The sequence below is a fragment of the Apus apus genome, chromosome 3, assembly GCF_020740795.1.
Source record: "Apus apus isolate bApuApu2 chromosome 3, bApuApu2.pri.cur, whole genome shotgun sequence".
Taxonomy (NCBI): Eukaryota; Metazoa; Chordata; class Aves; order Apodiformes; family Apodidae; genus Apus; species Apus apus.
This window is the reverse complement of record NC_067284.1, coordinates 29,252,536-29,275,376: the sequence shown is the minus strand read 5'-3', so window position 1 is coordinate 29,275,376 and position 22,841 is coordinate 29,252,536. Positions and strand designations below refer to the sequence as shown.

The following is a 22,841-nucleotide window of genomic DNA, read 5'->3' as shown; positions in this document are numbered from 1 at the left end:
GAGTCTATGATTCTATGACAAGTTTTGGGTACTAGAACACAGATTTTAAAAACTGGTGTCCTAGTGTTTGTAAACACACAAATTGCATATGTGTATGCTGTGTCATGCTTACACTCACTAATATCTATTTGTGGATGTGGTCACTGGCCTTTTACAAAAGGATCCACATTGTGGATATCTTAGAGCATACATATCTGTGTATGCTTCTCAGAGAAAAACAGAATACATGGAAGTACTAAATGCGCTTAAATTGCTTGTTTAAATCACTTGTTCAAAGCTGATCTGGTTTCTCCTTGGATTCAGAAAAAGAAGTATTTTCATACATTCTCCATTTAAAGGGCAAATCAGTCCAAGATAAACCAACAGACTCCTCAGTTTAATTACAGGCTCAAATAACGTAGATAGGTTCTGGAGGGCAAGCCCAACCTAATTTAAAAAAATTCAAAAGGTATGTGAACAAGCATATTTTTATTTCAGAAATCCCATTCTCTTTTAAAGGGAGGGCAGGGTGAGCCTGTCACTTGCTGTGGCAGAACTAGAAGTGAAATTTACTGAGCAAAGTGGGACAGTCGAAGTCTGCTTCCCTTCCCCACCCCCACCCCCAGCCTCTCCTTTTCCATAATGATCTTAAGAGCTGTAGCTCTTACAACTCTGCTTCTGGCTGAGCTATGGGAACAAGTCAGTGACTTTATGTTTCTGCAGCTGTGTGCTCTTTTCCAAGCAGTTCTGCCAGCCACAGCTCTGGGAGGTTTTTCCCCATCTGAGGGCCTCCAGGCCTAACTTGAATGTGGGTGATTCAGGCTAACAAAGAGGTTGAAACACAGCGTGATTTTGATTACAGTCATTAGAACATTCAAAGTTAAAGCTGAAACTCTAATGCTATGACTGCTTTGACCTGAATTTCCATGAATGTGCTTTGGCTTTTTATTGTGTGGTTTTATTTCTGTATATGATGATAGGTACTATAATACATGTTCCTCAATATTGGTGCAGGTTATTACAGTGTCCCACATTTGCTTGTTCTTTATTCTCCTAAGATTTTAATGATAATTTTAAAATGTGTGCTGCTGATATATTGTATGAGAGTTACAGAAAAGACTGGGTTATGGCCCTTCAAAGGTAGTTACATTTCAGCTAATAAAATACATGCTTATGAAAACATACACGCAAAATATTACAGAAATAGAAATATGAAAGCTTTCATTAGGTGTGTTGTACCCAAAATATCATTATATACACATATGAGATTTAACTAATGTAAAGGTGTGTTTAGGTATTGGTGCTTGTTCATAGTCTTCTGTGAATTTAGTCTTTAATATTAAATCCTGTGAGTTAAATGTAGACCTGTCTTTTGGAGCATATTACACCTCAGGATGTGCACATAGACAGTTGATGTCAGAGCAAGTTCCAAGTGCATATCAAGGGTGGGACTAGACTGTCTTTATAGAGAATAGACAATTACCTAGCATGCCTTTTCTAAGCTAGTGTAAGTATCGAACATTTTGCATTCCCTGCATGCCCCATGATAAGCCATAGTAGTTGTTTTTTTGTGATTGGTGGATTATGAAATGAAAAATGTAGCTAAATTGTCAGCAGACCTAGTTCAAATGGGTTTAACTTGATCCTTTCTAAAATGGACTTGATTTGCACATTTACTTGCCTTCAGTTATGTGTTAAATACTGCTCAGTAGTCTAGAAGAAAAAACAAATATGAGTATTAGGACTGATATGCAACAAATATGGAAGTGAATGTGCTTGCATTGCTCTGTAATTTGAAATCAAGTTTAGTTTAGTTCCCGTTTGTCAAGAGTGTTTCCTACAGCATCATGCCCCATTTTTAGAAGAGTTTGAACCTTTATCATTGACGTGTCGTGTGTGTGAAGAATGGAAATGATTCAGTAATCTTTTGTGAAATCCCTTTTGGTTTCTTCATGTCGATGGAATTTAACTCTTTAGCTTTTAGTAAGTCTTATTGTCTTCTTAATTTCTAAGAAATAACATTTTCTAGTGCAGTTTTTCTTTTAAAGGACTCCTTTCACCAGTTACCTTCCATAATAGATATAAGTAGGCCTGCCATGAACTAAATTATTTTTCTGCCTTTTTTCCTGTACAAAATATAATAACTTCAACTTCAGAATTAGAAAAGTAGCGTTTTTCGTCCCATATACAAATTAAGCTTTAATTAACCATAATTAAAAGTAGAATATTCCTTAAACCTCTAAGTCCTCTTCATTAAATCAGAGAAACTTCTTTCCTTTACAAGACCTTGGCTAATTTTAACTTTTCTAAAAAAAAAATATATAGGTTGAATTCTCAAATCTTTTCTGCCTAAACAATCTACTTAATAATATTTTAAAGTATTATTCTAATTTTTTGATGGTCTAGTTATTCTCCTATTGGTTGGTAGAATTTTTTGCTACTGTTTCACACTAAAATTCTTGATGGATCAAACCAGGTGAAGATGATGCCACATATGGACCTTACAAGACAAATTTAGGGGTTATTTTTTTGGGGTGCAATGCATTTTAAAATCCAGCTTTTTTCCATGATCTCAAGATTTCTGAAACAGTTAGTTTCACCAATATCCATGACACTCTTCTCTTTTTGACAGTACAGTTTTATTCTTTTCAAAAGAGTTATGTGTGTGAATTGCTTGTGTACTATCAAAATTCCAGGGTATTAGGTACCCTACCCTGATTGACTACCAAACTTCTTAGGCCCTACCTGGATAAATGGTTACCTACATGATTAACTTCAATTCTGTAAAAGTAAGACTATTTTTTATCTGTTAAAAGTTTCAATCTTATATGTACTGAAATACAATCAGAGAACCAGTTCTGATGCTGCTGTCAGTCTCTGTTCAATTATCACTCATACTTTTCAGAAAATACAACATCCAAGGAAGAGAAACCAGTCTGATCATCTGCCACTGCACATTTACCATTTCTTTTGTTATGATTGTATTGCTTTTGTTAGCAGTTGATCTTTAAATGAATTACATAAAGGTCACCCATGGGTGCCTTAGTAGAAGATGCATTCTCAGCAAGCACATGTATACTCTCCATGTGTACGTAAATACATACGTACACGGCTGGTCACACAGATCCCAGACAGACTCTCAGAGCACTCATGAACACAGTCATCACCAACAGCTTCATCCTATTCACTCTGGCTGAGCAGGTTGGAGAGCCATTAGTGAGAATATACATATATGTATCCCCTTATGTAGACAATAGATCACTCCAGTAGCTGGTCTCAGAAACTCAGTCTGCTAAGTAGCTGCCCCTGGATCCCAGTCTTCCCAGTTACTGGCATCTGGACATACAAAACCCCAGGGCTGAAGTCCTGCTCCAGTTGCTGGTGCAGACAGTCACCTATGTGCATACACACGTGCACATACACACACTCAGCTGTCTGGGATTTCCCATGACCCCACAGCCTACCCCCATGCTCTCCCCCACAGAGATACAGGGCTGTTCTCACACCCAGAGCTGGCCGTTGGCTCCCTTTCAAGCCCTTGATTCCAGCACACTTCATCTGCTCACAGGTTCATCCAGCTTGATGTTCACTAATGATCACACTCTCTCACACCCACAGATTTGGTTCAGAATCACCAGCAATATAGGAAATAATCTTCCAGAAATCTAATTTCTTGAAGTTCCTGAAGGCTTAAGTTTCTTTTTCCTCTCTTGAAAGCAGCATGTTTCTATTCAAGACAATGAAATTATAGGTCTCTTAAGTCCAAAATATTCTTCCATGTTTCTTTTCTGATTCTAAGCATAAATTTTACATTCAGCTTTGATCTGTGCTTCTTCTGACTTCTTTGCTGACTGGTATATAGACATATAGAGACCTATTGTCTCTTTTATTTTATTTCTCATTATAAGGCCTTTAGAACAGAGAATGCTTTCCTTAAGTGTCTGCATGTAATGTAAGGAAGCATGAATCCTTGTTTAAGCCCATCTGTGTGACCAAAATAAGAATTGTAAAGTAAAACTTTTAAAACATTATTTTCTTCTCATGAAGAATAAACACTTCTCCAGTCAGAATTGCTTATAAATATGGGCAAAAAAAATCAACATGACTAAACTTCTTGAGACTTCAATATGGCATGGTACTGTTAGCATGCACTGCCACTCACCATGCTGACCATTCACAGAGCAAGCAGCCTGGTGCAGCACTTGGGGACTAGTTAAAGAAGGACAGTGCAGTTGCATTCCAGCTTCACAGGTGTACTGGCCTTTTTTCACAGTTGCATGAAAAGGCACAGGCTAGAGCATAGGTTAACTGCTTTAAAATTAGATACTAGGAGCTGGCATCTAATACTGTGAGTGCTTATGAGTTTTTTGAAGATAAACCTAAATATTTTAGTGGCTTACAAAACAATGGGAGTCTGGGGGGAGCTGAGTTGCTCAGCTGTATGAACATGTTCTCAATCTCTTCTTCCAGATGGAAGTTGTAGTTCTAGTACAACTAATGTCCCAAAGCTTACTTACTGAGCATACCCAAAGCATCTTTATGGAGGCACAGACTAATGAAAAGGTTATCTTCTCTCCCAATAAAGAAGTTCTTTAGGTCCAGTGGTATTTATTCTTGCCTCTAATTTCCATGCTACTTTCTCATTCCTGATATCTAAGAATGTGAAAAAAGTAGTAAGAGAATAATGATCAAATGAACTGGGTGCACTTTGGCTTTTTTCCGCTCTAACTAGCATGAAGCCAATGAGAAATACTTGAAAGCGTTTCCTGCCTTCCCTCCAGAATAGTTCAGTGAATCCCAAATTAATTTCCTCACAACAAGAATATAATATTAACTTACAAGTTTACCAAAATTCTCCTTATTCTGGCCTGCATTTACAAATTTGGCTGCAGTCTACACAATTATTCTGAAAACAAAAAGACTGGATTCCCTCTGTGCATTATTTTAGGAGAATGACTCTTACTCAAAGTTTGAAAACAAGTCCTGAGGATATATTCTCCTATTGTTCTGCAAGAAGGACTCTCCTTGATACTAATAAAAGCTTCGTGTGTTCATCACAAGTGGGAGAGGACAAAGCAGTAATTTATATTCTACTAATTAATTTGCCCAATTGTCTATTCAGTGTCTTTGTAATGTGTACCCACAAGTTCTAATTTTTATCTAAGTGAGCTTGGTTGTATACTGGTGTTTTCTTGAAGGGAAGATTCAAATACAATATTTTTTTTATGTAGCTTTCCATTTTACTGAAAAGAGTGGTGTAAAATATTTGGACTAAATTTCATATGTCCATGCCAAGAAGACATCTGGTTTTGTGGGGGAGGTGTTTGAAAAGACAGGAAAATTGCTTTCCCTTCTGCCTGACCATTCCATAAGCACTCCAGTAGCTTCTTAGAGTTACTTTCTATCCTTGAATTACAGATCTTATAATCAGAAATATATGCATTAAATATATTTTGGAGAAACATTCAGGTTCTCTGTCACAAACAAGATCCTGGATGTTATTCTGCTCTGTTAAGAGCAGTAACTGGCCACATTTAATTAAGATTTAAATATTAAGAACTGATTTTAAAGAACTGACTATGTACATACAGTGATAACAGGATACAAGAATGCTGTATCAAAAGCCTTTTTAAAGTTGAGGTAAATGACATCTACTACTCTCACTTCATCCACAAACGCAGTTATATTATCCTAAAATGGAATTAATTTACAAGACTATGATTAGCAAGTCATAAATTAAGGGCCAACTATTGTTATCAATTCAGATTCATTCTACCCTACTGTCACTTAGGGGAGAGGAAGATCTACTGAAATATTGTTATAAAAGTTGCCTCATTAAGTCCAACTGAAACCTCAGTAGATTGAGTAAAAACCTCTATATTGACTCTAGGGATTAAGTATTTAGAAGTAGGCTCAGGTGTCATATGGAAAGTCAAGGTTTTGTACATACGTGTTGAGAGTAGGTTTAGGTTAAGTTGACCTGCACATTGTAATTCCCTGGAATCCTCACCTCATTCTGCTTGATGGTAGCATTTCTAAATGAAACTATACATCTGTGGCCATATTTTGGTAAAATATATTAAAAAGGTAAACTTACTACAAATAAAAATCATAGTGCCTAAGTCCTGGATCATTCTATGTTGAGGAACAATGTAATACAACACATGAAATATTATCTTAATGTACCTCTGGAATGGTGCCGTATCTTTGAAAATCTCATCCAGATTTTCAATTAACTTGTATTAATATACATCCTGCATTTTCTTTCTTCTTAATCTTTAGAATTGCCTTTTCTTTCCTCTGGGTCATATTGCATGGGTTCAGAACTTTATGAGAACTGCACAAAACAGTGGAATAGCTCCTTAAAGTGAATTGATACTGTAAAAAATTATGTCCTGTACTTTCAGTTGAAATCTAGGATATTATTTTCTTATTTATTTTATACAACGTTGCTTCAATTTTTATTTGTTTGTATTTTATTATATAAGAGTGGAGGTCAGGATGCTGAAAGAGTGTAGTTACTGACTTTCATATAAGAAAAAACATGTAGTAAAGCACGGACGTATTTGGGGACCCATTCAAGTAATTGGTAAATGCCCCATTCACCATAATAGGTTCAATAGTATTTCACAAAACATATCCAGCTTATAAAAACTTACTCAGATTATCAGGAGCCTTACTTGACAAATATCATTATTAGAAAATTAATTGCTTTTGGAGTACAGACATGCTGAAAAAGGTCTGTTAGAATTTGGATTTGCCAGTTACTTTCTGAGGAGAGCAGTAGAAGGTCTGTTTCCATATGTTTTTTTTAGGAATACTGCACAAAGTACTAAGGTCATGTGGGATACTCTGCTTGCTTAAACTATTTGCGATTTTCCTGGTTATGTTTCTTTCATTATGAGAACATAGAAGTATTTTAACTGTGGTAAATACATTTGACATATTTTGTTTCATTCTCTGAAATATTGCATTAAAAGGTGTTTTTTTTAATCCTTTCATTTTAACTTCCACATAGGAGAAAGAACATTTTTGAAATACATAAAAATAAATGCTGAGCAAACCTTGTCTATACAAGTAGTGCTGGAATCATACCTGTAGAAACTGGAATCTTGCATCATGGCTGGCTGAAAAGCTGCCTTTATTGAGTAATTTTACAGTCACAGGGAGACAAATTTTAAACTGCAGATTTTTTATATAATCAACTTACTGCATTTTCAGGAAATCAGAATTTTTGTCTAAACATTTTACTTTTTTCACATTGTCAGTATGTATGTTACTACTGATTAGAGGAAAACAAGATTTTTGATATTTTTAGCAAGATATTTGATTGACAATAACAATTACATCATAACTGAAGTATTTACCATACATTTTTATGGTCATGAATGATTACTTTGTTCCTTTGTGTAGTGTAGACAGTGAATACTCTCCCTGAGTAGACATTGGACAATTTTTGAGAGTATTTGAGATTCCAGAAATCTCAAGAAATCCTGATAAGGAAAAAATTGAGAAAGAAAAATTTTGCAGGTCCCATCTCTGAGGCCTTAGTTCATTTATGGCTTTCTAGACTTCTGGTAAATCACAGCTAGAGGGAAACCAGAGTAATTCATTAAACAACTGTTGGCTGAGCTGGAAGTTTTGGAACCTGGGACCAGAGCTCGCAGTCTCCATGCCTGTAGCAAGAAATTTGGATACCCTGGCAATTTTAATAAGCGTGATTTTTAGGACTACCTGCCTGCAGGGGAAGAAAATCCTGAGCTACCTTCCCACAAGGGAGCAAAAATCACCATTTGTCCTGGAAAAGTGCCTAAAGCTCTGGATCCCTCACAGTTGGCAGCCCTGAGGAAGCCCAGATGGTAGATATATGAGGATATCTAGGGACAGGGAGAGCAGTGCTCATTGTGAAACCGGTGGGAGCTCTGTCTCAGCTAGGTATATGGTGAGAGTTATAGCCTTAAAACCAAAAAAAACCCAACCCAAACCAAACCAAAACAGAAAAATAGTTAAGGTCCTGATGAAAACTTGCTCTCTACTTTTAGAAGTTACTGACCGTATCCAAATATCTCAGTGTTTTTTTTTAAATTAATAAAGCCTTAAAGGTTGTGCAACTATGGATCACATTCTGCCCTTCAGCTACAGCAGTGCAGAGATTGCTTGTGCTCATCTGGCTGTCCAGATCCTCTTTACAGTTATCACTGTACAGATCATGATCTTTGGTCTTTCAAGCATGGTCCACATCCTTTGTTCAAAGGTACAGGACATTGGAATTGGCATGTTCTTTAGATGAGTCAAATCTGCCAAACGACTCAGACCAGTATATATAACTGGCCTATCTCCAACATAGTTTGTTTTGAGAATATTTGAGAAATATTTGTAAACTGTTATAAATATGCTGGTTTCATGAAGTGCTTATTTTTTTTGTCTGAATGTTCAGTAAGAGCAAAACGTTTAAAAAGCGTCTGAGTATACAGTATCTTATTGACAGATCTTGAGGTATTATCAAAGAGTAGTTTCAAGTAATTTTGACTACAAGTTTTCAATTATAAAATGTTGACTGGTGCTCATTACATCATCATCTTGTATCACATATCAATTTTTGTATGATGTAACTAACGGTCAACATCAGGAAAATTACCTTAGTGAGCCATGTCATTCTCTCAGCATTTAGTAAAGATTAATTTTAACAAGTACAAGTGCAATTTTTTTCAGAAAGATTTTTTTTTTTTTTCAGTTCTCCAGCATTTCTCACGTGTTCTAGGATTGTTACATATCAACGACAATGTCTTGGAGAAACATCAGGCAATGTTAATTTTGAGGAGTAAATGTTGTCTGGGACTTTGTTTTGAAAATAAGAAATAGCTGCTTTTTTAACCTTAAAAATTTTCTTGATTATTATTAATGCTAGCTATTCATTGTCTCCAAATAATTGTGTTTTTTTTCTTACAAATGTATTTAAGTAATTTTTTATTATTCCCATGCCTTCCATTTAATGTTTGGTTTTCACCGATTTTTTTTTGTTTTCCTTAGCAAAAGTTTATGTTTACTAGTAAACTGCTCTACCTATGTGCACATCCATATGAATTATTTTTTTAATCCTCGTGAGCTAAAAGGTGGTTTTTTAAGCTTTGGATTGCTGCAGAGAGATTACTACCTTTCTCTTTTTTTTTGGTCTTGTCTCTTTTATTAGCAAATACTTCTGATGTGTTTGTGCACCTTTTTTTTAATAACATTTAATGAAGTATTTTTCAACTGCTCCTAATCAGTCATTTTTATGGTAAAAAGGTTTTCTTCTGCTTAGTTTGGCTCATGTTTATTTCCAGCTTTTGTATAATGACACTTTTAAAACATCTTGTGTTTGTGTGTGCATGTGTGTATTAGTTATAGGGATCATATTATATGCATTAAGACACAGCAAGTCTTAATTGCCTGCACACGGGGCTTTTTTTTCATTTTTAGCCAGAAAAGAGAGATTTAGTATAGAGTGTCTTTCAGGTGGTTAAATAATTTCTTCTATGGGAAACTTATCTGATACAATATTTAGAAACTTCAAGGATACTCCAATGGTTATAGCATTGAATAACCACCCCATACGAATCCTTCACCACAACACAGATTTTTTTTCCTTTATGCTTCTTTCCAATGTCAAAGAAACAACTCAACCTGTTTCGTGTTGTATTTGGTTGATATACCTTCAAATACAGTAGATCTTCTCTTGTACCTCCTCTTATGATATAGTAGTTATATCAGTTACATGTACTATTTGAGGTCTTATTTCTCTAAATGTTTGATAAAACTAATGCACGTAACAGTCATACAGAGTTGCTAGTTATGACTTAATTTCTACTTTAAGTTATGACTATATTTTCTTTCAAGACCTTGGGTTGTTTTTTTTTTAATTTATTTTCAGGATTAAGAACTTAGACCTGTCCATTTTCATGTCTAGAGCTTCTCTTTGTAGCCAGGTTAAGAATTTCTTCTGCTCCTACTCCTAATGCCTTGCTCTACTTTCATTCATGATGTTGTAGGTGTCCCCTGTTAGACGCCATCCTAAAACTAATTCTCGCCAGCCTGTCGTGGATATCCACAAATTTCTTCTGGAACGTAGACTCAGTAGTCTGCATAACTGCAATGTAAATGTCATGACTAAAGTAGGACTACTGAAGTGAACTCCTTGTGAGTCACTAAGGTCCACATTTCCTTTTACTGCATTTGACAATAGTGAGGAAGTCCATGTTTGTATGAGACTAATGACCTCAGGAGCAGAATTCCATTCCTGGCTGTGGCAGGAGTGAGTCTGGGCACTGCTATTGTAGGCTGGCTGGTGGCCATCATTTCACGGAAGTGATGTGCATCTCAAGTAGAATTTCAGAATTACCTGCTACCGGCATCCAACACTGAATACGTGGGGGGATGAAGGCTGAAGGTTTGACATGGCAAAGTCTGGAACATCTGTGAATGAGGATACATACAAAGTAAAGTGAGAGTCCGTTGACTAAACATAGGCAACTACTATTGTTTGGTGCATCATACAGCATCCTAAACACACGTTGCCATGTATGACAGGGCATCTAGGTCACAAAGAAAGGCAGGTAGATCTCTGCCTTTCTGGAGACTCACAGAATCATCAAAAGTCCTTCAAGAAAATCAAATCCAGCCTATGACCAACACCACCACATAGGCTAGGCCATGGCACTAAGTGCCACATCCAGCCTTTCCTTGAACACATCCAGGGACAGTGCCTCCATCACTTCCCTGGGAAGTCCATTCCAATGTCTAATCATCCCCTCTGTGAGGAAATACTACCTAATATCCAACCTAAACCTCCCCTGGAGGAGCTTGAGGCCATGCCCTCTTGTCTTGTTGCTAGTTGCCTGGGAGAAGAGCCCAGCCCACACCTGACTACAACCTCCCTTCAGGTAGTTTTAGAGAGTGATAAGGTCCCCCCTGAGTTTCCTCTTCTCCAGGCTAAACAACTCCAGCTCCTTCAGCCTATCCCTATAAGACTTTCCCTCTAGTCTCTTCACCAGCTTTGTTGCCCTCCACTGGACCTGCTCCAGCACCTCAATATCCTTCTTGAAGCAGCAGGCTATGTAAGATGCACAACAAAAATGAGAATAACACTACATGCCTGCAGCTTTTAAAATATTTTCTCACTTCTTTAACCTACTTCTGGATCTGGATTGTGTGGATCCTATCGCAGCTTTTCCACTTTAGTGATTTCTTCTTTGCCTGTCAGTTTATTTAAAAATGTACTCACAGCATTGTTGAATTGAAGTGCTTACTTTGGTTTACAAAGACAGGCAAATCTGTTTCGTATTTTCCCCCTTCTAAATTTACACACATTATCATAACAACTGGGGCAGCATTTCCATATTAAGATCGTAATAGTTGTTTCAGCAAATTTTTCAGTGGTGACAAATGATGCTAGATAATGTTTTTCGAACTAGGCTGAGGATCAAGTAACTCCACTTCTGATCTCCTGTCACATTCTTACACATTACAGGAGTAACAGAATAGCAAAATGCACTGTTTTCTTACTAGGAAAATTAAAATAAAATAATAATACAGCAAGTAATTTTTATATTCCAAAGATGCTCTTCTGTGCTTTGATATGCCAACTTGGAAAGCTTCAAATGCATATAAAATCTTAGGATCTGAGAAGCCAGCTGGAGTGTCAACCCAAGGTGCAGGTTAGACACAACTGGATGGGTTGAAGTTTAACGTTCATTTTGGATGCCTGAAGTAGATATCTACAGATATGCCATATCTCATACTGTAATCAATGGAGAGCAAGACAGTATGGGCACAGGTGCCAAGAGACTGATTTTGTGCAGTCTGAAGTAACACTTAGCAGCTGATCAGGGGAATTTTTTTCTCAGGCTCTGGTGGCTTTATTAACTAAGCATAAGTTCAGTGTCCTAAGCATAGGCAGCTGGTACCATTTCTGATGCCAGATGTTATCTGAAACATCTGAAACAGGGTTGGCAGATATAACAGAGGACCTGCTTGTACCCTTCTGTACCTTTCTGGTCTGACAAGTGAAGGCTTGATGGGATACCTTATGGTATCTCAGATAGCACTGTTGGTTGAAGATAATGGAAGCTTATGCTCCTAATGTATATGGTCTATGTAGGTGTCTTAATTTTAAAATGAAACCCACTGAAAGGTATGCAAATGTCCCCATGAGAAGACTGCACTGAAGCTCCCTAGTACAGGCTGGTGCTGTATTAGCTTTTACGATCTGTTTATTTTAGAAGATCATCAATTTAGTATGAAATAAATTACATTACCAGGAACAAGATGATGCCTACCAAGAAGCAGAACTGCTTCAGTAGCACAAAGCTTTGTGAGAGTGACCCTTTCTTTTCACCTGTCCTGGTTTGAGCATTAAACCGTGACACCACCAAATCCCTGTACCTCACAAGTTTATTGTGCTGACTCTTTCCTCCTTTTGTAATGAGTTAAGGCAGCTCTGTAAAAGCACCCCTTGATTTCTTCCTCGTTAGTCTCTTCCCACATCATTTATGTTAAGGTACTGACCAAAGAAAGCTAGGTGATTAAAGGGTTAACTGAAAGTCATTTGGACCTGTTTCCATGCTTTTGCACAAGATACATAACATTCTTACCACATATCAATCCAGGGATATTGCTATAAGCCAGTGATTGATTTTTTTTTCTGGGAGAACTAGAGCCTCATGGTTGATTTCTGCTCTTCCTGACCTTTACAATATCATCTCTATGTATGAGCAACTGCAGATCCATTTTACCATCTCGTTCTTCCACATTCAAAGGAGCTGATGGTACATATACTGGATATATTTTCCCTGACACAGTCTCTCAGTATAGTTCAGTGCAATCTGCTTGTTTTCTACAAAACTGTAAACTCTAGCTAGCCTGTGCAGTTTACCTATGAAAGTCTGGTGACAGCAGTGCATGAAAGATCAGAAGAAACCATGTGGCTCTATGGTGATTACTGTAGAACTGTGTTTATGATGCTTTCTGGGGTCTAATCTGCAGCTCTGCCCCTGTCTGGTAAATATTTAAGATTTCTGTACACTAATTACTGCATAGAAAGCTACATCTGATAGGCATGCTGTTTACAAAATGAAGGTAAAGATTTAGCCATATGTAGCAAGCAAGCCCATTCCTGAAACTTGAGAAACACATCTAAACAATGAAACACGTGGGCAAAGGTTGTAATGCCTTATTAAATAACACAAGATCTTGGAAGTTCTAACAATGGTTCTTTATCTCCTTTTCAGTTATTGTTTCTTCCTTTCTTTCCCACTGCAAAGTGTTTGGTTAGAAAGGGACCTATGGTGTAAGGCTCCTTGACTTTAGTTTTAAATTGTGCAGTAATCTATTGAATCCTTATTTCAAATTAGATGGGAGTAATCAGGGTTTTATGTCAGAAATACCCTTTGAAAGAGGAACCAGCACTTAGATGCACACAATTTGCTATGAAAGCAGGGCATGCAAACAGACTGATTAAAGCAGAAATTACCACGTTTTCTGTTTTTAAATAAACATAAATCCTGAAAATCCTTTGTAAGGTGGACTTTCTCTTACAGGATAAAATGGAATTAAAATTGTGTCAATAAATTATGTGAGAGACTCTATCAGTCTGTGCATTGATAGTCTGTGCATGCAGGATAAGAACATTGACTGCCTGCTAATCTATTCCCAGATGGAGGTGGATGCAGACGAGAAGCGCCATCGCACACGCTCCAAAGGTGTTCGAGGTACGTCTCTTGCTTCAGTAAATCACTCAAGGCCCTGCTCAGGGTGACCTTCATCCTCCAGAATATCTTTGCACGATTCATTCTGACCCTTGCTTTTACGCAACCTTTCTGGTAATTTTCTGTAGAAGAGGGGTACTTGTAATAGATAATAAATTTTTATATATTTTCCATTTCTCTGCAGTTCCCGTGGAACCAGCCATACAAGAGCTGTTCAGGTTAGTGCTCTGAGTGTAAAATGTATCCCCATTAGCAATTTAGAAAAATTCATGCCTTTTAATGGGTATAATGCACTTTCAAGTTCATTGGTGGTTTGCTCATGCCCTGCTGCACTGATGAAATTAATTCCCTCAAGACTTGCTAATAAAAAGCATCCCCTCTTTTTTTTTTTTTCTTTTTTTTTTTTTTTCTTTTTTTCCCCTTCAGTTATTTAATTTCTCTTTCTGTCTTTGTTGCCCTCCATCTCTGTAATACCTATGGCCTGCTTTTAGTGTAATCTTTCTGCAGCACACTAGCACCTATATAATTAAATCTCTACCTTTTGCAGCTGTCCCACGCCTGGCTGTGATGGCAGTGGTCACGTTAGTGGCAAATATGCAAGGCACAGAAGGTAATATCTGTAATTTTTCATAATTTAGTAAAGTTATTTGGTTATTTGGTAAACAAGTTAGCTGACATGACCTTGATAAACCAAACAATGATAAAAATTAGCAATTAGACATTCTGGAAGCCATTCAGATTTTTTTTTTTTAAGTTTTTGTGTTGTTTTTTTTTCCTTTTCTGAATGACACAAAATCTAACTCACATTTTTGCTGAGGACATTTTTTCTCATTGTCAATCTTGCCTTGATTTTTCATACTGTTCTCTTGCTCTTGTGATGCAAATTAAAACTTGGCCCAGCTGAGTAAAAACAAGCTTCTGAATATTTTAAGTTTGATAATCAGGTTATATTCAAAGGTCAAAGCCTAAGACAAATTGGTGATAATAAGCCTGCTGGGTTCAAATGTTATATTATAGTGATAAATACTTCTACTTCCGTTTCTAAAACTATGATCCGTGGAGGCGTCTTCTCTAAGAAAACACTTTTAGCTGTTTATTGTTAATACTATATCAAGGTAGCATATGTTACGTGTACTATGTGTGCTTCAAATTAATTTAGAGCTCAATCTTTATTGTTCTGTGTCTGCAATGTCAATGTTTAATAGTGTTGTATATCTGTATAAACGGCATTCCTGTCCTGAATAATTTGTCTATGAATTTCTTATGCAATATTTCGAAAATTTAACAGGTCTAGAATACATTATTTTTTCTCGCGTTGTGCATTTCATTTAACATATTTTATACAGCAGCCTGTTGTAGGAGATAAAAAGGCTGATGTTTTGGCCATTTCTCTTCTGAGTAGAGGGGGATGTTCAAACCAGTGTTATATTCTCTTGAAACTGTTAAGATTTTTTTCATTTTGGACATTTTCAGGTTTTAAAGCACTTGTGGTGTTTTTAAGAACACATATTTCACACCAAATTTGATACCTGCTTTGTAGTGAGGGCATATGTTTTTTATTAGTTAAATTGAAATTACTTATTTGTAGTTAAGGCATTTATTTGAAACAGGAAAAGACATCAAACAGTGACATATTAGTCTACTCAGTGCCACTCGGTCCACTCATGTGCCTTTTTATCCTAAGACTGAATGAAGTCTATGAATACTTTCAAAATTAGAACAAGAAAAGTGATACACCTGATATTAAAATTGGTTTGGATTACATGTAAAAAATATAAAAGATAAAATAATTATTCCTATTTATTTTCCTAGTCTTTTTGTTCAGTGACAGAAGTGGTAGCATTTTTCTGTGTTTTTTTAGGGATTTGGTTAGATTGGAATGCTGATTCAGACAAAGTAACGAAAATCATTCTTAAATTCTTCTTAAATAATTCTTCTTAAATTACTCTTGGTTTCTCATTTCAAACCATGGTTTTCTTTTGTCCATTTTCTTTACGTAAGTACAAGCCTCATCAGTAATTAATGAATGGCACCAAATCCTTCTTTTCCCTCAGAAATTTCACAAGCAGTCAACAGTTAAGTGACATGATTATAATAATGCCCTTTCTAGTTACAAGATTCTAACTAGGTACATTTCTTTACACTTCATGGGATACGTGTGCAGATTTCAAAACAGGAGTCTTGAAACAAACAAAAATAAATTATTTAGCTTACAAAAATATCTGACTTCTCTTTCTAATTGCTCTAACTTGATCCATGTTGATCCGTGTGCCTGTGTTCGTGTAAAATCACCTTTTTTGGGGAGGGGGAAAGGAACAGATGTGAGGTTTGAGAAGATTGCATGCAGTTTTGAGATGTTAATTCCATGTTTTACTTTCTTGACATGATTCTGGTATGTCAATACATGAACATACTGAGTCTGAGAGCTGTTAATTAAATGAAATTTTGGGTGGATGTGCAAAAAATAAAAATTGGAAATATATCAAAAATTACATTTTTTTTCTGGCTAAAGAATTTGTGGGGGTTTTAGATCTTCTTGTCACTCTGATTGCCAGTCCACTAATCAAAATATATTTAACTAATGTATGACTTATTTAATGTAAATGCACCAAGTTCTTTGTTGTTGACAACGTACTAATGAACTACTAATCAACTACCACTACTAAAAGAGTAGCAATTTTTTTATATACACCAACCAACACCTGGTGAATTTAAGTTTTTGAAGGAATCTAAAGGAAATTATTTTTTTCTTTTTTCTATTTTACTGTGTGGTTTGGAAAGACCCTCAAACATTTATTCCAATGAAATCTGACTGTCTTAAAAATTTTATGTGTTCGGGGGATTGCGTATCTCAGCTTATGCCTAACTCAATTCTGTTTAGACCTACAGAGTATTTTAATGAGGTTAAGACCTATCCATTTGCTGTACCAGACCAGCTCATTATTAGGAAGGAAATGTATTTGCTTCCACTAGATGTAGTCAGAGCTCTCCAGAATTCTGTTTCTTCTACAACATCTTGAAGTCTCTGGAATTTCAGGGGGGGGAGGTATTTCATTGTAATTTTCTCCTTGTAATACCGATGTGACAGTGAAAACCGTGTTCAGATACTGCATTAACTTGAACTTAAATAAAAAGAACCTTTCAAATTTTCAGACAGATTCAGGGGGTGAAATTTTGTTCAGCTGCTAAAATATCAGAAGTTAAAGGAGAGTTTTATCATATCTTTTGTATCTCAGTTGTATTATTAATTGTGAAAGAGCTACAATGTTAGGCCTAGTTAGGGAAATAAGCAGGCCTTATACATCACTGATGTTTCCTTTGAGGTGTCCGAAAACACAAGACTGGTACTACTTAGGGTAACCGTGGGAAAAACTTGTATAATTTCCATCTTTTTCATTTTTTTGTTTGTGTGAAATCTTGGTTTGAAGTGAAACCTTACATGACTTAGCTGGTACTTCGCTCTTGGTGCTTCGTTTTAGCTTGTTAGTTGAGCATGCTAATAGCTAATGTGGACAGGCTTCTCTGCAGGACACTTTAGGGCAGGATGCCTCTGCTAAGAACAAAAGGAAGGTAATTGTTGTAGGAGATTCTCTTTTGAGGGGAACTGAGAGCCCTATATGCCAGCCAGACCCAACCCTCAGGGAGGTCTGCTGCTTCCCTGGGGCCTGGGTTAGCAATGTTACTGAGAAACTCCCAGGCCTGGTGCAGCCCTCTGATTACTACCCACTAGTGGTCATGCAGGTGGGCACTGATGAAGTCGCCAAGGCAAGTCCCAGGGCAATGAAAAGGGATTTCAGTGAACTAGGCTGAATGCTTGTGGGTTCAGGAGCACAGGTGGTCTTTTCCTCAGTTCCTTCAGTGGCAAGAAAAGCTGAACGGACTAGGAAAACACAACTGATTAATGTATGGCTTAGAGGCTGGTGCCATCGGATGAACTTTGGCTTTTCGATCATGGAGATGTTTACAGGGCACCAGGTATGCTAGCAACAATGGCATAGAGCTGTCAACAAGGGGGAGAATTATTCTTGGCCAGGAGTTAGCAGGGCTCATTGAGAGAGCTTTAAACTAGACTTGATGGGGGTAGGGGACAAAACTGGATGGTTTCATTTCCAGGACATCGGGCCTGCTGGCATTGAATGGGAAGACCCTGTCCCGCAGGGAACAAAGGGTCCTAGGGCAGGAGTTAGCAGGGCTCATTGAGAGAGCTTTAAACTAGATTAAAAGTGGGAAGGGGTTATAGCTGGGTTTGTACTAGTCAAGCATTGTTCTAGTATTAATGAAGACCAGAAGTCCTCCCACCTCCCAAGGGTGCCACCAGCGTGCTCAGCTGGCTCCCTGAAATGCCTGCACACCAATGCAGGCGGCATGGGGAATAAACAGGAGGAGTTAGAAGTTTGTGTGCAGTCTAAGGGTTATGATCTGATGGCAGTTACAGAGACATGGTGGCACAGCTCACATGACTGGAATGTGGTCATGGATGGCTATGTCCTTTTTAGGAAAGACAGGTCAGTGAAGCGAGGTGGTGGAGTTGCTCTTTATTTGAGAGAACAACTAGAATGTACTGAGTTCTGTCCAGGGGCAGATGAGGAGCAAGTGGAAAGTCTGTGGGTATGAATTAAGGGGCAGGCTGGCATGGGTGATACAGTTGTGGGGGTCTATTACAGACCTCCTGATCAGGACGAAGGAGTTGATGAGGCTTTCTACAGGCAGCTGAAAGCAGCCTCACAACTACAGGCCTTGGTCCTCATGGGGGATTTTACCCACCCCGATACTTGCTGGAAGGCCTACACAGCCAGCCTTTCACAGTCTAGGAGGTTCCTCCAATGCACTGATGATAACTTCCTGATACAAATGGTGGACAAACCAACTAGGAGAAGAGTGCTGCTGGATCTTGTGCTCACCAACAAGGATGGTCTGGTTGAAGTGGTGACGGTCAATGGCAGCCTTGGCTGCAGTGATCACGAGGTGGTGGAGTGCAGGATCTTGTGTGGGAGGAACAGAATTCTTAACAGGATCAGAACCCTGGACTTCCTCAGGGCCAACTTTGGCCTCTTCAATCAATTATTAAAAGAAGTCCCATGGGACAGGGTACTAGATGGTAAAGGGTCTCAAGATAGTTGGTGAACATTCAAGGACCACTTCATGCAAGCTCAGGATCAGAGCGTCCCAATGGGTAGGAAATCAAGTAAGGGAGCCAGGAGACCCACATGGTTAAAAAAGGAACTGCTGGGCAAACTCAAGTGGAAAAAGAGAATCTATGGATCATGGAAGGAAGGACTGGCCACTTGGGAGGAATATAGGACTGCTGTCAGAGGATGTAGAGAGGCAATAAGGAAAGCTAAGGCCTCCTTGGAACTAAATCTTGCTAGTGAGGTCAAGGACAATAGAAAGGGCTTCTTCAAATACATTGCAGATAAAACTAACACTAGAGGCAATATAGAACCACGTCTGAATGAGGTGGGTGCCCTGGTGACAGAGGATATAAAGAAGGCAGAGGCACTGAATGCCTTCTTTGCCTCTGTCTTTACTGCTGCAGACTCTCCCCAGGAGTCCCAGATCCCTAAAGCCCCAGAAGAAGTCAGGATGAAGGAGGAATTTGCTTTGGTAGATGCAGATTGGGTTAAGGATCAGTTGAGCAATCTGGACATCCGTAAATTGATGGGTCTGGATGGAATGCACCCATGGGTGCTGAGGGAACTGGTGGAGGTCATTGCTAGGCCACTCTCCATCATCTTTGGTAATTTGTGGCCAGCAGGAGAGGTGCCTGAGGACTGGAGGATAGCAAATGTCACTCCAGTCTACAAAAAGGGCAAGAAGGAGGACCCGGGTAACTATAGACTGGTCAGCCTCACTTCCATCCCTGGAAAGATGATGGAACAACTTATTCTTGGCACTATCTCTAGGCATGTCAATGATGAGGGGGTCATTAAGAGCAGTTAATGTGGTTTTACCAAGGGAAAGTCATGTTTGACCAACCTTATAGCCTTCTATGAGGAAGTAACTAGGTGGATAGATGATGGTAGGGCAGTAGATGTGGTTTATCTTGATTTCAGTAAAGCATTTGACACTGTCTCCCACAGCATCCTCGTAGATAAACTGAGGAAATGTGCTCTTGATGGTCAGGTAGTGAGATGGATCATGAACTGGTTGAAAGGAAGAAGTCAGAGAGTTGTGGTCAATAGGACAAAATCTAGTTGGAGGTCTGTGACTAGTGGAGTCCCTCAGGGGTCGGTACTGGGACCGGTGCTGTTCAATATTTTCATCAATGGCCTGGATGAGGGAACAGAGTGTGCCCTCAGCAAGTTTGCTCATTACACTAAACTGGGAGGAGTGGCTGACACACCAGAAGGCTGTGCTGCCATTCAACAAGACCTAGACAGGCTGGAGAGTTGGGCACGGAGAAACTTGATTAAATTTAAGAGCAAGTGTATAGTCTTGCATCTGGGGAAGAACAACCCCATGTACCAGTACAGGTTGGGGGCTGACCTGCTGGAGAGCAGTGTAGGAGAAATGGACCTGGGCGTCCTGATGGACAGAAGGATGACCATGAGCCAGCAATGTGCCCTTGTAGCCAAGGCCAATGGCATCCTGGGGTGCATTAGAAAGGGTGTGGTTAGTAGGTCAAGGGAGGTTCTCCTCCCCCTCTATTCTGCATTGGTGAGGCCGCCTCTGGAATATTGTGTCCAGTTTTGGGCCCCTCAGTTCAAGAAGGACAGGGAACTGCTTGGAAGAGTCCAGCACAGAGCCACGAAGATGATGAAGGGAGTGGAACATCTCCCTTATGAGGAAAGGCTGAGGCAGCTGGGTCTCTTTAGCTTGGAGAGAAGGAGACTTAGGGGCGACCTCATCAGTGTTTAGAAATATGTTAAGGCGAGTGTCAGGAGGACAGAGCCAGGGTTTTTTCAGTGATGTCCAGTGATAGGACAAGGGGCAATGCGTGCAAACTGGAACATAGGAGGTTCCACATAACCATCAGAAAAAAATTCTGTACTGTGAGAGTGACAGAGCTCTGGAACAGGCTTGTTGAGGTTGTGGAGTCTCCTTTGCTGGAGACATTCAAAACCCGCCTGGACGCATTCCTGTGTGATGTGCTCTAGGTGATCCTGCTCTGGCAGGGGGGTTGGACTAGATGATCTTTCGAGGTCCCTTCCAGACCCTAAGATTCTGTAATTCTGTGATTCTTTGATCTCTAAAATGAACTTGGCAAAAGCACCTCTCTCCAGTGACTGCACAGAAGTTCGGAAAGATTAGCATCTCAGTTTGGGCACTGAAAATAAGTGCCCAAAGATAAGTGGTGTGCCTACCTTCTTCAGAACAGACTCAATATATTTTTTTTTTTTTCCTTTTCTCTTTTTTTTTAATTTTAGTAATACCTAGAAACCTGAAACTATTGTGGATCCCCTAGCACTGTCTGTGATGCACATCATGAGGCAGTGCCTAGGTGTTAAGGTTTACACAGACAGAACTTCAGTATGCATTTATGTTTCCAGGCATCCAAGGCCAATTGTACTACTCACAGATCATGCAGTTAAATAAATGCATGTATCTTTGCAATGTCAAGTCCTAAAAATTGAAATTAAAACCAGAGGTTGTGAAAGATCTGAAAACAAAACAAAAAAAAAAGCCATAGCCACATTCAGACAGTTATAGAGACAATAAAATAATTAAAATCTTAGGAGTGAGACTCAGATCCTGCTCCTGATACTGCTTATTTTCTTCACACAGTAGCTCTTCAGATCCATTATGCATAGCAGAATAATAATGACCAGTACTCTTACACATTCAGAGATGTGAATCCATTTTGAACAATAAGCTTGGTCCAGATCCCTGAATACTCCTAGCTATGAGCAATCCATCTGGGTACATAGCAGTTGCTCAAACCACACTAGGAGAGTGTTCTCAGAGCTGTGTTTTCAAGACGTCTGTCAGCTAAGTGTCTGAAGAAAGAGATAGATTCAAGTGTTTTTTCATTGTAATTAGTAGGAACTTTGCCAGTTTCATTAATCAACTTTAAAGACAACAGGATTCATTAATCAACTGTAAAGACAACAGGGTTCACATTCTGTGTACTCAAATAGAAATGCAAAAGAGACACCAACTTCTGGTCTAAGTTCTGCAGGTGCAAATCCCAGTTACTGTACAGTAACTGAGCACAAACTGACCTATGTTATTTACTGAGAAGATGTGAATGACAGTTTTAGAAATATTACACCCTACAACTGTTGCTATGCATTTAAGATTTTTTTATTTTACATTATATCATGTCACAAGTAAGTATGTTGACACATCATAAAAAACCTTACTAGAATTCATTAAAAAAATACTAATTACATGCAGTGGTCTATTTTAAAAGCTTCTTAACATCATAGTTTAATTTTTTTCTCAAGTAACAAAAGCAATTAGATTCTGTAATGGATTAATCACTTGCCAAATGCCACATTCAGAGGGAAACACACTGTGGCAAATAAAAGCCCTAAAAAGAATCTTATGCTGGCAGTGTTGCACTATGTCTATTTAGAATCCTTTTAATGCATATATCAGTGCGTATTTGAAAGCCAATAAAGCCATTGCATAGAAATTAAAGAAAAACACAATCTTAGTCTGTAGCAATATACATAAAGTTTCTGTGAAGAAAGACTTGCTAAGACCAAATGATAAGCCCTTCAGATTTAAAATGGAAACACTGATAGAGCTCTCGCTATATCATGAACTTCAATTTGATTGCTGAAAATAAGAACTCAGATGAAATAAAGCAACTTAAACATTTCATCGACCAAGGAAATTTGCATGTCTTTTCTTCGTTCATATTGCATTTGTAAGGGATTTTTGTTTTCATTAATAACTGATACAGCATCTTGCAAAAATAGGCTAGTCTCAAAAACAAAGAGATCATAAAATAATGCTTGGATCTGTAATGTATGAATTGTCCCTAACCTTATGAAAGATGTTGCATTTTAATTTTCCACCACATTTCTTTATATCAGTCAGTTCTTTGTTGTTTTACTAGTCTGGCTCTGTTTCTATTACATTATACAGATCAAATTGTTTTAACTGTCTTTCAATTTTTGAGCCTGAGATTTGTCACTTCATACAGCAGATTTATTTGAATTTATAAACACC

The 22,841-nt window shown here is 38.2% G+C and overlaps 1 protein-coding gene across 11 annotated transcripts in view; it reads left to right on the top strand.

Moving 5' to 3' along the window:
* Positions 1–22,841, top strand: part of MYT1L (myelin transcription factor 1 like) — a 221,895-nt gene that overhangs the window by 75,009 nt on the left and 124,045 nt on the right. For all 11 annotated transcript variants that reach the window (XM_051614624.1, XM_051614622.1, XM_051614632.1 and 8 more), the window contains exons 2-4: positions 13,670–13,724; positions 13,906–13,939; positions 14,269–14,331. In XM_051614624.1, coding sequence (XP_051470584.1) covers positions 13,670–13,724; positions 13,906–13,939; positions 14,269–14,331 — 152 coding nt within the window. The remainder of the gene's footprint in view (positions 1–13,669; positions 13,725–13,905; positions 13,940–14,268; positions 14,332–22,841) is intronic.